The sequence below is a fragment of the Giraffa tippelskirchi genome, chromosome 12 (assembly GCF_054371585.1).
Source record: "Giraffa tippelskirchi isolate mGirTip1 chromosome 12, T2T-mGirTip1v1.2.pri, whole genome shotgun sequence".
In the NCBI taxonomy this organism is placed as follows: domain Eukaryota; kingdom Metazoa; phylum Chordata; class Mammalia; order Artiodactyla; family Giraffidae; genus Giraffa; species Giraffa tippelskirchi.
This window is the reverse complement of record NC_137286.1, coordinates 87598393-87612909: the sequence shown is the minus strand read 5'-3', so window position 1 is coordinate 87612909 and position 14517 is coordinate 87598393. Positions and strand designations below refer to the sequence as shown.

Below are 14517 nucleotides of genomic sequence, written 5' to 3'. Positions count from 1 at the left end.
GCAATGTGGGAGACCTAGGTTCAGTCCCTGGGTTGTGAAGATCCCCTGTGTTTTGGCAGATTAATACTTTATTAATGGGGAAAAGGAATGTGAAAAGAAGGAAAGGAGCTAAAAGATGAAAGCAGTAAGATTATTTAATGTTTAATCATGTTTATGAGAGTGAAAAAGTTTGAGGTAAAACAATGGAGCTTTTTACTAATATAAAATTGAAAAAAGTTTGTGTTTCATGAATACATGTTCTCTCTTCATTTTAATATGGCCCAATATACATAGAGTGTATGTGTAAGAAACAAATTATAATAAGTGAATATGTGTTAATCTGACAAATGACTGGTGTCTTAAGTTCTTGCCCCATTCTTTCTCCCTTGTTTAATTTACTCTGTGATCTTAAGCACGTAACTCCTGTGGGCATAAAATGATGTAATGAAACCCCTAAGGTCTTATCCACATCTGCAGCTCTTTGCTTCTGTGACTTTTGTTAATGGCATTTCAAGTTAAAAATCTGTTGCATAGTTAGCAAAATCAGACTATAGTTTGTCCCTAATGATCACTTAAACAATGAAAATATACACTGTGAAGAGGGATTTGATTTCTCCTTACCAAGTAGTCCAGGCTTCCCTGGTGGCTCAGACAGTAAAGAATCTGCCTGCAATGTGGGAGACCCGGGTTCGATCCATGGGTCAGGAAGATCCCTTGGAGATGGAAATGGCAACCCCCTCCAGTATTCTTGCCTGGAAAATCTCATGGGCAGAGGAGCCTGGTGGGCTACAGTCCATGGGATCTCAAAGGGTCAGACACGACTGAACAACTAACTTTACCAAGTAGTCCTGTTTTTTGGTGGTGAGATAGCTTTATTAGAGAACTAATATATGATACTGCATAGAAGTTCTCTAAGTAATAGAACTTTATTTTACTGCTATATCCAGTGTCTGATGATCTGTACTACTAATTTTGCCATTGCTTTGAATAGTACCTGACACACAGTATTTGATAAATATTTGTGAAATAACTGATTTTTTCTAATCCGTTTTGTCTGTTTCTGTGTCCCAATACTGAAGAAAGTATATCCCTACTCAGTATGTAATTTTTTAATTGGAGTATAATCGCATTACAATTTTGTGTTTCTGCTGTGCAGTGAAGTGAATCAGCTATATGTATACATATGTCCCCTCCCTCTTGGACGTCCCTCCCACCCGCTCCCCCATCCCACCCTTCTAGGTCCTCACAGAGCACTGCACTGGGCTCCCTGTGCTATACAGCAGCTTCCCACTAGCTATTTTACACACAGTAGTGTGTATATGTCAATCCTAATTTCCCAGTATATGTTTTAAATTCTAAAGGCTTAAAGCAGAAAACTTGCATGTGTACTAAAATGTAAATTTCTTTTGTCTTAGCTTTTCTGATTATAGTATGATTAAGTTCTTTTGAACTAAACTTTCCCAGTTATTTTAGTTCCTTTGGTTTACTTGTACTTAGGTTTAATCTTCTCGAGCCATTTGGTACTGGTCAGTTTAGATCCAGAAAGAGACTAAGGCTAGCCATGGTATACTTTCTAGCGATGTTTGCAAGTGTGTTTTGTACTTTATAAAAGCAGAAGGGGTTTTAAATAAAAAGTAATTTGTCCTAATGAGCAGTTGTCAAGGAAGTGCTTGGACTAAATGCAGATTTCTTTCTTTGTACTTACAGTAGAGTGGTAGTTAATGTTTGGTTTTTGTAAATAGTGTGCAGTATATGACTGTCATTGGTTCAAACACTGCCATGTGTGAATCACGTGAGGAAGTGCCTTTTCTAAGGTAACCTAGTTCCAACTGTGGGGAGTATGTAGATCTAGTGGGAAGACCCTCCCACTGTATTTTAAAAAGCTCCCCATATGATTCTGATAGACATCAGAGTTTGTGAACTATTTTTGAGTTCTTATTTACATTTTTGCTTTTGTTATAAACCTGTTTTCAACTATATTACGTAAGACAAGTTTCTTGTTAACTGATTGTATAATCTCACTATTTATGCTTGACAGTTCAGGAAATGAAATACATAATGCAGGTCCATCAATTCTTAGTCACATGTGTCTGTTTTGTTTTTATCTATAGGTGGTTCTTTACTCTTTCCCTTTCTAGCAATAATCTGTTTGATCATGTTGTTATAGAAACACTACCCAGCACCATTTGCACTCTTGGCCAGCTCTTAGAGTGCTAGTTTTGAAGCTACTGTTCTTACTCATTTCAGTCATTTGCACTCTTGGCCAGCTCTTAGAGTGCTAGCTTTGAAGTTACTATTCTTACTCATTTCGGTTATTGGCTGGTCCTGTTTTCTAAATTTTTATTTCCGTTTTTGTCTATTTTTAACAGATTGTTTTCTCCTCACCTTGTAGGCTGTAACTTAAAGTGATTTTAATTTGATAAATTGTCCCACGTTTTTATGCTGACCAAATATTGGATAAAATTTGTAGATCATCTAACACCTAATCACTTTCCTAACAGGTCTTTGGGGGATCACACTGTAGTCACATTATTATTAGCAAGATTCAAATGTAGTAAAAAGTCCTGAACCTAGAACTTTTAGTAGTTGATAGTAAGCAATATATTGAATTTGACTTTACTAATTAACTTGAACTTTTCTTCTCATAGTAACCCATGTCTAAATTCTTTCTCCCCATTTTGCTTTTCTTATATCTTAAAAAAAGTGACTATGAGAGTATTTATTTGTGTTTGAGACTAGCAGCAAAACTGGGCTTCGCTGGTGCCTCAGTGGTAAAGAATCTGCCTGCAATTCAGGAGACCCAGGTTTGATCCCTGGGTCAGGAAGATCCCCTGGAGAAGAGCGTGGCAACCCACTCCAGTATTCTTACCTGGAGAATCCCCATGGACAGAGGAGTCTGGAGGCCTGCAGTCCATAGGGTCAGTCACACGGAGTTGGACACGACAGAAGCAACTAAGCAACAGCAGCAGCAAAACTACATGTTGGTGTAATCTCACAGAGACCGTATTGCCTTTAATACAAAAAGTAATTTTCACCAATGTTGGTGACTTCACTAATATATAGACTTTGTGGAATCTTCATCTTAACACTTCTGTTATCAGAAACCTTAATGTGCATTTAATCTTTTTTTTTTTTTTTTTTGGAAAGATGCAGACAGTCTCTTTGAACATGAACTCGGGGCTCTCAACATGGCTGCATTACTACGAAAAGAGGAAAGAGCAAATCTGCTTAGTAATCTGGGACCATGTTGTAAAGCGTTATGCTTCAGAAGGGATTCTGCAATCCGAAAGCAGCTTGTTAAAAATGAGAAGGTACTGTCATTTCCTTAGAAAAGTCAGAAAGTGTTGAGTCGTATGGACATATTTTTCATTTGATTGCTTTACAGTGAGGTTGAGGTCTCATTATTGCTTTTTATGAGTTGTTTTCCCAGTCGTATACACATGTAAGAGAAAGAATTTTATTAGAATTTATAATACCTTTTATTTACTTTAATACCATTGAAGAACATTTGTTTTGAATAGCAAATTGTTATTGAGGCTTAAAGAAAATTTAAAATACTCTATTCCTGTGAAATATTTTTCATTTGCAGAGTTTCTTTAGGTAATAAAATATACTAGAAATTTAAATTGAAGATCAAGGAAAAACATTTCCCAGATACAGAGTGGTAAGGAGATTTTATTACTATATAGAGCATGTTTATATATATAGTGTTTATGAAAATATACCAAGTTGAAGAGAGGAAATAAATACAAGTGATTAGGTATAAGCATTTACTTGAGAAGAATAAAGGGACTTGACACCCAGCTATTTTCTGCTTGGTTCAGGTAAGGAACCCCAGTTGAGAGGCTGTATGGTTTGCAGTGTCATCAAACTCCTGCTCCCTTTTTATAAAAAATATTTTATAACATTTCCTGGTTCCTTCTCTAATGTGCCATAGTACCCTTCAAAAATTACGATACCCAAAATCACCCTGGAAATTTCTCATTGTAGATCCTTCCAATTCAGGGCAGACCACGGACATGACACTATCAAAGTTCCGTTGTGGTTTGGCCGTTATATCGTTGGTTATAAGAGGTTAGAGTTGGGGAGAAGGTGGAGTACAGAGGGAAAACGAAGGGTGTTTTTTTTTTTTGAATGATGGAATTTCTCTATTCTATTCTGATTGTGGTCATGGTTTCTTAGCTATAAACATGAATTAAAAACTCATAGAACTATATACATAAAAAGCCAGTTTTAGTGTATCACAACTTGAAACTTTTTTTGTAAATTTTTGTAATGCAAAGATGACCAAGGCATCATTGTTCCTTTAAGAATTCTAGAAGAGAAATAGAGTGAGAGTGCTGGAAATAGCAAATCTTACCTCATTTCATTAAACGCATGGTTGGAGAACGTTTAACAAAATTTTACGACAGTAACTTTCAACATTTGATAGCTTTAGGTTCCAAAAATAGAGGTCTACCTCTTAGAACAAAGGAGGTGGTAGTTTCTCAGTAGATTGCCCGGATGAGCTGTCTTTTGGAGAATTTGTTCAGTTCTAGAGCCTGCATCTTATGGCACATTAGCAGACCAGTAAGGAGTATGGCATGTTCGGTGCCCTGTGAAAGTAAGATTGAATTAGTGTGTAGCTTCATGTAAGATTTTATTTCAACATGTGTAAGAAATCATACTGCTTAACAATATAATGGGCCATGTGTTTTTTGTTGTTTTGTTATTGGAAATAATGAAGTAAAAACTACTTGATTACCTGTCAGGGATTGTCAAGAAGATTCCTACTTTAAGCAAGAAGTTAGAAAAGAAAGCAATCTTTAGAGGGTGCCTAGTCTAAGATTCCTTGAGTCTGAAAACAGCATTTCTTAATTTTGCTTTTAAATATCCAATACAGCCCACGTGGTGCTACTGGTAAAGAACTTGCCTGCCAATGGAGGAGATGTTTGATCCCTGGGTTTGGAATGCCCCCTAGAGGAGGGCATGGCTACACCCACTCCAGTATTTTTGCCTGGAGAATCCCATGGACAGAGGTGCCTGGTGGCCTACAGTCCATGGGGTCATAAAGAGTCAGACACAACTAAAGCAACTTGGCATGTACACACAGCTAATTTAATACCTACCCCAAACTAATTTTTTTAATAACTGATTTTTGTTAGCAGTTAAACCTGTCTTTTCTACTGTCACCTAATCTACATCTTCTTAAACATTTTCTCCAAATAGGGCACTGTAAAACAAGCTTATACAAATGCTCCAATGGTAGACAATGAACTGTTACGACTGAGTCTTCGATTATTTAAGCGAAAGACCATGTGCCAAGCCCCAGGACCTGAAAAGACTGAAGATCATAAACTTTCACAGTCCAGTATCCAACAGGAGCTGTGTGTGTCTTAAGACTGAAGTCCAGGTACATTTTTGGTACTATTTTCCTTCAGCAGTGCGTATTCTTTTTCAAAATTCTTTGGTTTGACAAGCATCATTAGTGACAAAGACAGAATAAGACTTACCAGTCATGCTAAAATAGTGATGAACTTTTGATAAAGTTTAAAGACACTAGTTTGGCAAGCTTAAGATTTTACATAAATTTTTACACTGTCCAAAATAATGTGAAAGCATCTAGATTGAGCTGTCTATTCTGTACCTTTTGGTAAAACTGAAGCTTTTGAAAATGATCATCCTTACGCTTCTAACCTACATAGATTTTTTATGAAATGGAGCCAGAGCCACTGACTTATGTACTGCATCATCCGTACAGAAACTGCGATGTTCTCCAGAAACAGTGTGTTCACTGAATGCACACACACACAACACACACCATGCACCACTGTGATGCACAGAACACAGAGGGGTGCTGCTGTGTAGGCTGGCCTCCCGCAGGAGTGAGCCACAATCCTGTTTTCTGAAATCCTACGCAGAACTACTTAATGACTCTTCAGTTTTTTAAAATACATGTGCATTGTTACAATGTATATTGGATATATTTCAATTCTCAATGGTTTTGTTTGTTATCAGAGATTGTCAACTATTTTTATTTTTAATAAATGTACCTTCCCTTTCCTTGTTCTAGATTTACTTTGTTCATTAATCTTATTCCTGATGTTCAGAAACATTTGTCATCAACATTATATGTTTCATACTTCAGATATTTTACTGCTTGAGTTATTGGACAGCTGTAAATAATGTGATAAGAGTTGAGGATGTACTTTAAGTATAGCTCAGTAATACTTGAAACAGACCATACTTTTCAGAACTGTAACCTTTGATTATACTAACCTGTCTCCAACCTATAATATATAAAACAATTTACTTTTTATAAGTTACAGTATATATGCTTTGTTTTGTATGTACATATTTAACTCATGAAGTGAACTCTTAGAAGGATCTGAAATGGACTCCAAACTGCAGAATTTATGGGCAGACAGTAAAAATAATGAAGGAAACCAATCAAAATTGTAATTTGACAATTGCCTTTCATGGGTTTTTGTTAAAACTGTAATTCTACATTACCTGTCTCAGTAGTTTTGTACCTTTTCTCTATGGGTAATATACTGTAACAGGTTGAAAGTTTATATTCAGGAACATTCACTGTGCACTTAATTTTTATAAAATACTTACCCAGCAAAGAAAGTAGTCATATTTCCAAATGACCTGGAAAGCTTGTATAAGAAAGCTGCAAGTAGCAAAGCAAAACCCAAAAGGGTAAGCAAAGATTTTTTCAGGTGTCTGTTTCTTCTTACCAATTGGTAAATCTTTTGAATAAAGAAAAAATGTAAAATTCTTTAATGACCTGGAGAATGAATACCCTTTAGAAAATTTCCTTCTGTTTTAGTTGATAATTTTGTTCTCTGTAGCAAGCATAAAGATTTAAAGTCCTAGGTTCTCTGAGTTCAAAGAAATGTGTAGTATAACAAAAGTTGTGGTTATCCTGTTTTGTCCATTGACTTTTAGGAGTATTTCACCAGTTATTTCTTTACAGAATGAAAACTATATAGGTAGATTTGCCATTTAGTCAAATCCATTGCCTTTTTAGTTTGAATATCTTTTGTTATGTTGTAAAAGAAAAATTCAAAACTCTTTGCTTAGTCACAGTACTCAGAGCTTTATGCTCCCAATGGGAATGTAGTGTTAAGTCTAATAATATTTTTAAATTTAAACATTCTATGTATTGCTAATAATATACCCATAAAGTTTTTCTAAAGTGAACTTTTGTTGGATTTTCCATAAAATTTCTTGGACCAGTATTCGTGGAAACATCTTTTGATCTATAAACTATTTGTTAGTAAAGTCTTCTGTCTCATAACTGATGAAGTTTGTCTACTTGCCACAACTGGACTCTAGCTGCTTGCAACAAGGAGTTGTCCAGCTAGAGAAGAGGCAAGACTATGTCTGCAACCCACAGTAAATAAAATGCGAGTTAACAGATACTTACATTCTGTTGAATCAGTTGGTTTCTTTTGGGAAGGGCAGATGTCCCATTTTGTAAAGTCTTGTACTAATTTTTTCATAACAAATTCTCACCATACTCAAGTAGTACCTTAATATGTTAAAATCTGACCTGTCAATTCTCTTAATTCTGATCAGTAACTGCAGGTTATCTTCCCCATCCTTCCCCCATAACCACTTGTGACTTATCTCTATTAATCTGAGAATTTGTGGCATCCACAGAACATCCCCTTACTGTTATTCCTTACTGTTCATTTGGGTAAAAATTAAAGTAAACAGTATCTATAGTGTCAGTGATGCTTTCAATTTGTTATTTTAAAAGGAAATGGGTTCCAGCTCAAGATAGGAACAGTTTCCTCTGAAAAAAGAAAAACAAAACAAAATTAGCCGAGTGACTCCTACAAGGAGAAACCCTCTTCTAAGCTGGTAGGAGAGGCTGAGACAAAATCTCACCGTCAACTCCACTCTCAGTGTGGAGACCCACAATCAGGAGGGAAGTTGCAACCCTGTGTTCTCCCTGAGGAGTGAAGAGTTTGAACTCCACATCTTGCATCCCAACTTCTAAGACCTGCCCTGGAGAGACAAGGTCCCTAAACAACAACATAAAGAGACCCATACTGAGACACCTTGTAATTAAGGTTCAGGTTAAAGACCAAGAGAGTATCTTAACAGCAGCAAGAAAAAAACCACTTGATACTTAATAAAGGAACCCCTACTCGACTATCAGCAGACTTCATCAACAGGAACTTTACACGCCAGAAGGAAGTGGTATGAGATATTCAAAGTGCTGAAAGGAAAAAAACTGCCAACCAAGAATTCTCTGCCTGGCAAAGTTAACAGAGAGATTAAGACTTTCCTAGACAGGAAACGCTAATGTGGTTAATCACCACTGGTCTCGGCATTACAAGAAATGTTAAACGGACTTTAAACTGAAATGAAAGCATACTAATTACTAGCAAGAAAAGCAAAGTATAAATCTCTGGTAAAGGTAAATATATAGTAAAATTCAGAAAAAGCTAATGTAACAGTAATGGGTTAAGTCCTTATAAGGCTAGTGTGCAGGTTAAAAGACAAAATTAGCAAAAATAACTTCAGCCATAATGATTTGTTAATCATAATGATTTCTTAATCATTTGTTAGTTTGTTAATAAAAAGGTACAAATTTTAACACTTATTTATAAATAAATTTTAAAATAAAATGGTGGGGATTACAATGTAGAATTGTAATTAAAATTAGCTTGAGTTCATTCTTAAGTTGTCATCAACTTAAAATAGACTGTAATAAATAAGTTGTTTTATGTAAGCATCATGGTACCACAAAGCAAAAACCTATAAAAGATACACAAAAGATGGAAAATTCTAAGCATACCACTACAGAAAATCAAATCACAAAGAGAGCAAGAGGAAAAAAAGAAATTACAAAGTAGCCAGAAAACAGCAAAATGGTAATAAGTCCATATTTACCAATAATTATATGTAACTAGACTACATTCTCAAATCAAAAGACATCAAGTGGCTGAATGGATTAAAAAACCAAGATCTAGCTATAGTCTGCCTACAAGAGATTCACTTCAAATCTATGGACACACACAGACTGAAAGTGAAGGAATAGCAAAAGATATTCCATGCAAATTGAAACCAAAAGAAAGTTGGAGTAGCTATACTTACATCAAACAAAATAGACTTTTAAGACAAAAACTGTAGTAAGAAGCAAAGAAAGTCATTGTATAATGATAAAGAGGTCAATCCAACGAGGATATAAGATTTTATAATATTTACATACCTGACATAGCACCTAAATAAAGCAAATATTAATAAACCTACAAAGAAAATGACAATAGTAGTAGGTGACTTTAATACTCCATTTTCATCATGGATAGATCATCCAGATAAAAATTAATGAGGCAATATTTGCCTTAAAAGGACATATTGTACCAAGTGGACTTAGAAACATAATACAGAATATTCCACTCAAAATAACATTCTTCTTAAGCACACATGGAATATTTCCATGATAGATCATATGTTAGGCCACAAAAAATATTAATAAATATAATAGCAAAACAATATCAGTCATTTTTTCTGAGCACAATAGTATGACTAGAAGTCAATTACAAGAAAACTGGAAAATTCACAAGTATTTGGAGGCTACTTCAGTGGGTCAAAGAAGAAATCAAAAGAGAAATTTTAGAAGCTTTGAGACAGAGTAGTTCAGAGACATGCCAAAGATGTGTCAGTTGGCTCATCAGGAGCTCAGAGCACAGGACAGGAAAATTCAGGTTATGGCTTCTGAAAAAAGTTATGGCTTCTAGGTCAGATTTTCCTCCTGACATTAATGTACATTAGATATATCTGTTAGCTACGTAGATAGCAAACTACCTACCTACCTATCTACTTCTCCAATTAAGAGAATGGAATGGGGAAAAATTATTTACAATGTGACCAACAATGGCTTACTTTCTAAAATAAATAGCTCATACAGCTCAACAAAAAACCCCCAAAACCCAACCCAAAAATGGACAGAAGATCTGAACAGACATTTCTCCAAAGAAGACATACAGATGACCAAGAGGCATGTGAAAAGATGTTCAACATTGCTAATTAATAGAGAAATGCAAATCAAAACTACAATGAGATACGTTTAAAAGTCTACAAACAATATATGCTGGAGAGGGTGTGAAGAAAAAGAGAACCCTCCTACCTGTTGGTGGGAATGTAAATTGGTGCAACAGTATGGAAGTTTCTCAGAAAACTAAAAATAAAATTACCATATGATCCAGCAATCCCACTCCTAGGCATCAGTCAGTTCAGTTCAGTCGCTCAGTCGTGTCCGACTCTTTGCGACCCCATGAACCGCAGCACGCCAGGCCTCCCTGTCCATCACCAACTCCCGGAGTCTACCCAAACCCATGTCCATCGAGTCAGTTATGCCATCCAACCATCTCATCCTCTGTCGTCCCCTTCTCCTCCCGCCCCCAATCCTACCCAGCATCAGCCCCATGCAAAAATTAATTCAAAAAGATACGTGTTAGCAAAAATCGACAAAGCTAAAAGCTGGTTCTTTGAGAAAATAAATAAAATTGACAAACCACTAGCCAGACTCATCAAGAAACAAAGGGAGAAGAATCAAATCAACAAAATTAGAAATGAAAATGGAGAAATCACAACAGACAACACAGAAATACAAAGGATCATAAGAGACTACTATCAACAACTATATGCCAATAAAATGGACAACTTGAAAGAAATGGACAAATTCTTAGAAAAGTACAACTTTCCAAAACTGAACCAGGAAGAAATAGAAAATCTTAACAGACCCATCACAAGCACAGAAATTGAAACTGTAGTCAGAAATCTTCCAGCAAACAGAAGCCCAGGACCACACGGCTTCACAGCTGAATTCTACTAAAAATTTAGAGAAGAGCTAACACCTATCTTACTCAAACTCTTCCAGAAAATTGCAGAGGAAGGTAAACTTCCAAACTCATTCTATGAGGCCACCATCATCCTAATACCAAAACCTGACCAAGATGCCACAAAAAAAGAAAACTACAGGCCAATATCACTGATGAACATAGATGCAAAAATCCTTAATAAAATTCTAGCAAGCAGAATCCAACAACATATTAAAAAGATCAAACATCATGACCAAGTGGGCTTTATCCACGGGATGCAAGGATTCTTCAATATCTGCAAATCAATCATCATAATACACCACATTAACAAATTGAAAGATAAAAACCATATGATTATCTCAATAGGTGCAGAGAAAGCCTTTGACAAAATTCAACATCCATTTGTGATAAAAACCCTCCAGAAAGCAGGAATAGAAGGAACATACCTCAACATAATAAAAGCTATATATGACAAACACACAGCAAACATTATCCTCAATGGTGAAAAATTGAAAGCATTTCCCCTAATGTCAGAAACAAGGCAAGGGTGCCCACTCTCACCACTACTATTCAACACAGTTTTGGAAGTTTTGGCCACAGCAATCAGAGCAGAAAAAGAAAGAAAAGGAATCCAGATTGAAAAAGAAGTAAAACTCTCACTGTTTGCAGATGACATGATCCTCTACATAGAAAACCCTAAAGACTCCACCAGAAAATTACTAGAGCTAATCAATGAATATAGTAAAGTTGCAGGATATAAAATTAACACAGAAATCCCTTGCATTCCTATACACTAACAATGAGAAAACAGAGAAATTAAGGAAACAATTCCATTCACCATTGCAGTGAAAAAAATAAAATACTTAGGAATACATCTGCCTAAAGAAACAGAAGACTTATATATAGAAAACTGTAAAACACTGATGAAGGAAATCAAACAGGACACAAATAGAGGAGAAATATACCATGTTCATGGATTGGAAGAATCAATATAGTGAAAATGAGTATACTACCCAAAGCAATCTATACATTCAGTGCAATCCCTATCAAGCTACTAATGGTATTTTTCACAGAACTAGAACAAAATCATTTCACAATTTGTATGGAAATACAAAAAACCTTGAATAGCCAAAGCAATCTTGAGAAAGAAGAATGGAACTGGAAGAATCAACCTGCCTGACTTCAGGCTCTACTACAAAGCCACAGTCATCAAGACAGCATGGTACTGGCACCAAGATAGAAATATAGATCAATGGAACAAAACAGAAAGCCCAGAGATAAATCCACACACCTATGGACACCTTATCTTTGACAAAGGAGGCAAGAATATACAATGGAGAAAAGACAATCTCTTTAACAAGTGGTGCTGGGAAAACTGGTCAACCACTTGTAAAAGAATGAAACTAGAACACTTTCTAACACCATACACAAAAATAAACTCAAAATGGATTAAAGATCTAAACATAAGACCAGAAACTATAAAACTCCTAGAGGAAAACATAGGCAAAACACTCTCTGACATAAACCACAGCAGGAGCCTCTATGACCCACCTCCCAGAATATTGGAAATAAAAGCAAAAATAAACAAATGGGACCTGATTAAACTTAAAAGCTTTTGCACAACAAAGGAAACTATAAGCAAGGTGAAAAGACAGCCTTCAAAATGGGAGAAAATAATAGCAAACAAAGCAACGGACAAACAATTAATCTCAAAAATATACAAGCAACTCCTGCAGCTCAATTTCAGAAAAATAAACGACCCAATCAAAAAGTGGGCCAAAGAACTAAACAGACATTTCTCCAAAGAAGACATACAGATGGCTAACAAACACATGAAAAGATGCTCCACATCACTCATTATCAGAGAAATGCAAATCAAAACCACAATGAGGTACCATTTCACGCCACTCAGAATGGCTGCTATGCAAAAGTCTACAAGCAGTAAATGCTGGAGAGGGTGTGGAGAAAAGGGAACCCTCTTACACTGCTGGTGGGAATGCAAACTAGTATAGCCACTATGGAGAACAGTGTGGAGATTCCTTAAAAAACTGGAAATAGAACTGCCATATGACCCAGCAATCCCACTGCTGGGCATACACACTGAGGAAACCAAAATTGAAAGGGACACGTGTATCCCAATGTTCATCACAGCTCTGTTTATAATAGCCAAGACATGGAAGCAACCCAGATGTACATCAGCAGTTGAATGGATAAGAAAGCTGTGGTACATATACACAATGGAATATTACTCAGCCATTAAAAAGAATACATTTGAATCATTTCTAATGAGGTGGATGAAACTGCAGCCTATTATACAGAGTGAAGTAAGCCAGAAAGAAAAACACCAATACAGTATAGTAACACATATATATGGAATTTAGAAAGATGGTAACGATAACCCTGTATGTGAGACAGCAAAAGAGACACAGATGTATAGAACAGTCTTTTGGACTCTGTGGGAGAAGGCGAGCATGGGATGATTTGACAGAATAGCATTGAAACGTGTATATTATCATATGTGAAATAGATCACCAGTCCAGGTTCGATGCATGAGACAGGGTGCTCAGGGCTGGTGTACTGGGATGACCCTGAGGGATGGGATGGGAAGGGAGGAGGGAGGGGGGTTCAGGATGGGGAACACATGTACACCCATGGCTGATTCATGTCAATGTATGGCAAAACCACTACAATATTGTAAAGTAATCAGCCTCCAATTAAAATAAATAAATTTATATTAAAAAAAAAATACATGTACCCCCTATGGTCATAGCAGCACTGTTCACAGTAGCCAAGACACAGAAACAAGCTAAATGTCTATCGATAGATGAATGGATAAAGAAGATGTCCATATATGCAATGGAATACTACTCAGTCATAAAAAGAATGGAATAGTGCCATTTGGATAAACCTAGAAATTATATACTAAGTGAAGTCATAAAGAAACTGAATGGTATCACTTATATGCAGAATCTAAAATAGGACACAAATCTATCAATAAAACAAATAGAATCACAGACATAGAGAATAGACTTGTGGTTGCCAAGGGGTAAGGGGTTGGAGGAAGGATGGAGTGGGAGATTGAGGTGAGCAGATGTAAGCTTTATATATAGAAGGATAAACAAGGTTCAGCTGTATAGCACAAAAAACTATATTCCATGTCCGATGATAAACCATAATGGAAAATAGTATTTTTTTAAAGTATATATAACTGAATCACTTTAATTAACATAACAACCTAAGTCAACTATACTTCAATTTTAAAATAAAATAATTATGGGAACTCCCTGAACATGGACTGGACTTGACTCAAAACAAATGGAGAAACATGAATGTAAAGGTGAGTGACTCTAAGCTTAGGTCATAAAAGACACAATTGTTTCTTGTTTGCTCTCTTGGATCACTTACTCTGAGGAAGCCAGCTGCTGTGTCACAAGAACATTTCAAACCATTTTGCGGAGAAGTCCAGGTGGAGAAACCAAGGCTTTGTGTCAATAGCCAGTTGAGTGCACCATCTTGGAAACAGATACTCCAGCCCCAGTCAAGCCTTCAAGCCTTCTTTCTAATTCCTTGGCTTAGTTTAGTGCTGTTTTCACTGGATTTGTTCCTCATCAGAAGAGGTAAAAGATACATCATTTAAATCACAGTTTTTACATTTGTTTGTGTATTATCCTCAATATAAACTATATCTAGAGCTAGCTGGGATTTGAAAATTATT

General features: G+C 36.0%; 1 protein-coding gene and 1 long non-coding RNA gene across 21 annotated transcripts in view; one reads left to right on the top strand and one right to left on the bottom strand.

Moving 5' to 3' along the window:
• ZC3H13 (zinc finger CCCH-type containing 13) overlaps positions 1-14517 on the top strand; it is a 106864-nt gene that overhangs the window by 90235 nt on the left and 2112 nt on the right. For 12 of the 20 annotated variants that reach the window (XM_081547329.1, XM_081547325.1, XM_081547320.1 and 9 more), the window contains 2 exons: positions 3127-3290; positions 5188-7394. In XM_081547329.1, the coding sequence (XP_081403455.1) occupies positions 3127-3290; positions 5188-5358 (335 nt within the window). In that variant the 3' untranslated portion in view covers positions 5359-7394. Of the gene's footprint in view, positions 1-3126; positions 3291-5187; positions 7395-14517 lie in introns of those variants that run through there. The other 8 variants (XM_081547321.1, XM_081547317.1, XM_081547323.1 and 5 more) reach the window with 3 other exon arrangements.
• LOC145528681 (uncharacterized) overlaps positions 4196-14517 on the bottom strand; it is an 81553-nt gene continuing 71231 nt past the window's right edge. Inside the window, exon 6 of the long non-coding RNA XR_014070546.1 lies at positions 4196-4574. This is a non-coding gene — a long non-coding RNA (uncharacterized LOC145528681). The remainder of the gene's footprint in view (positions 4575-14517) is intronic.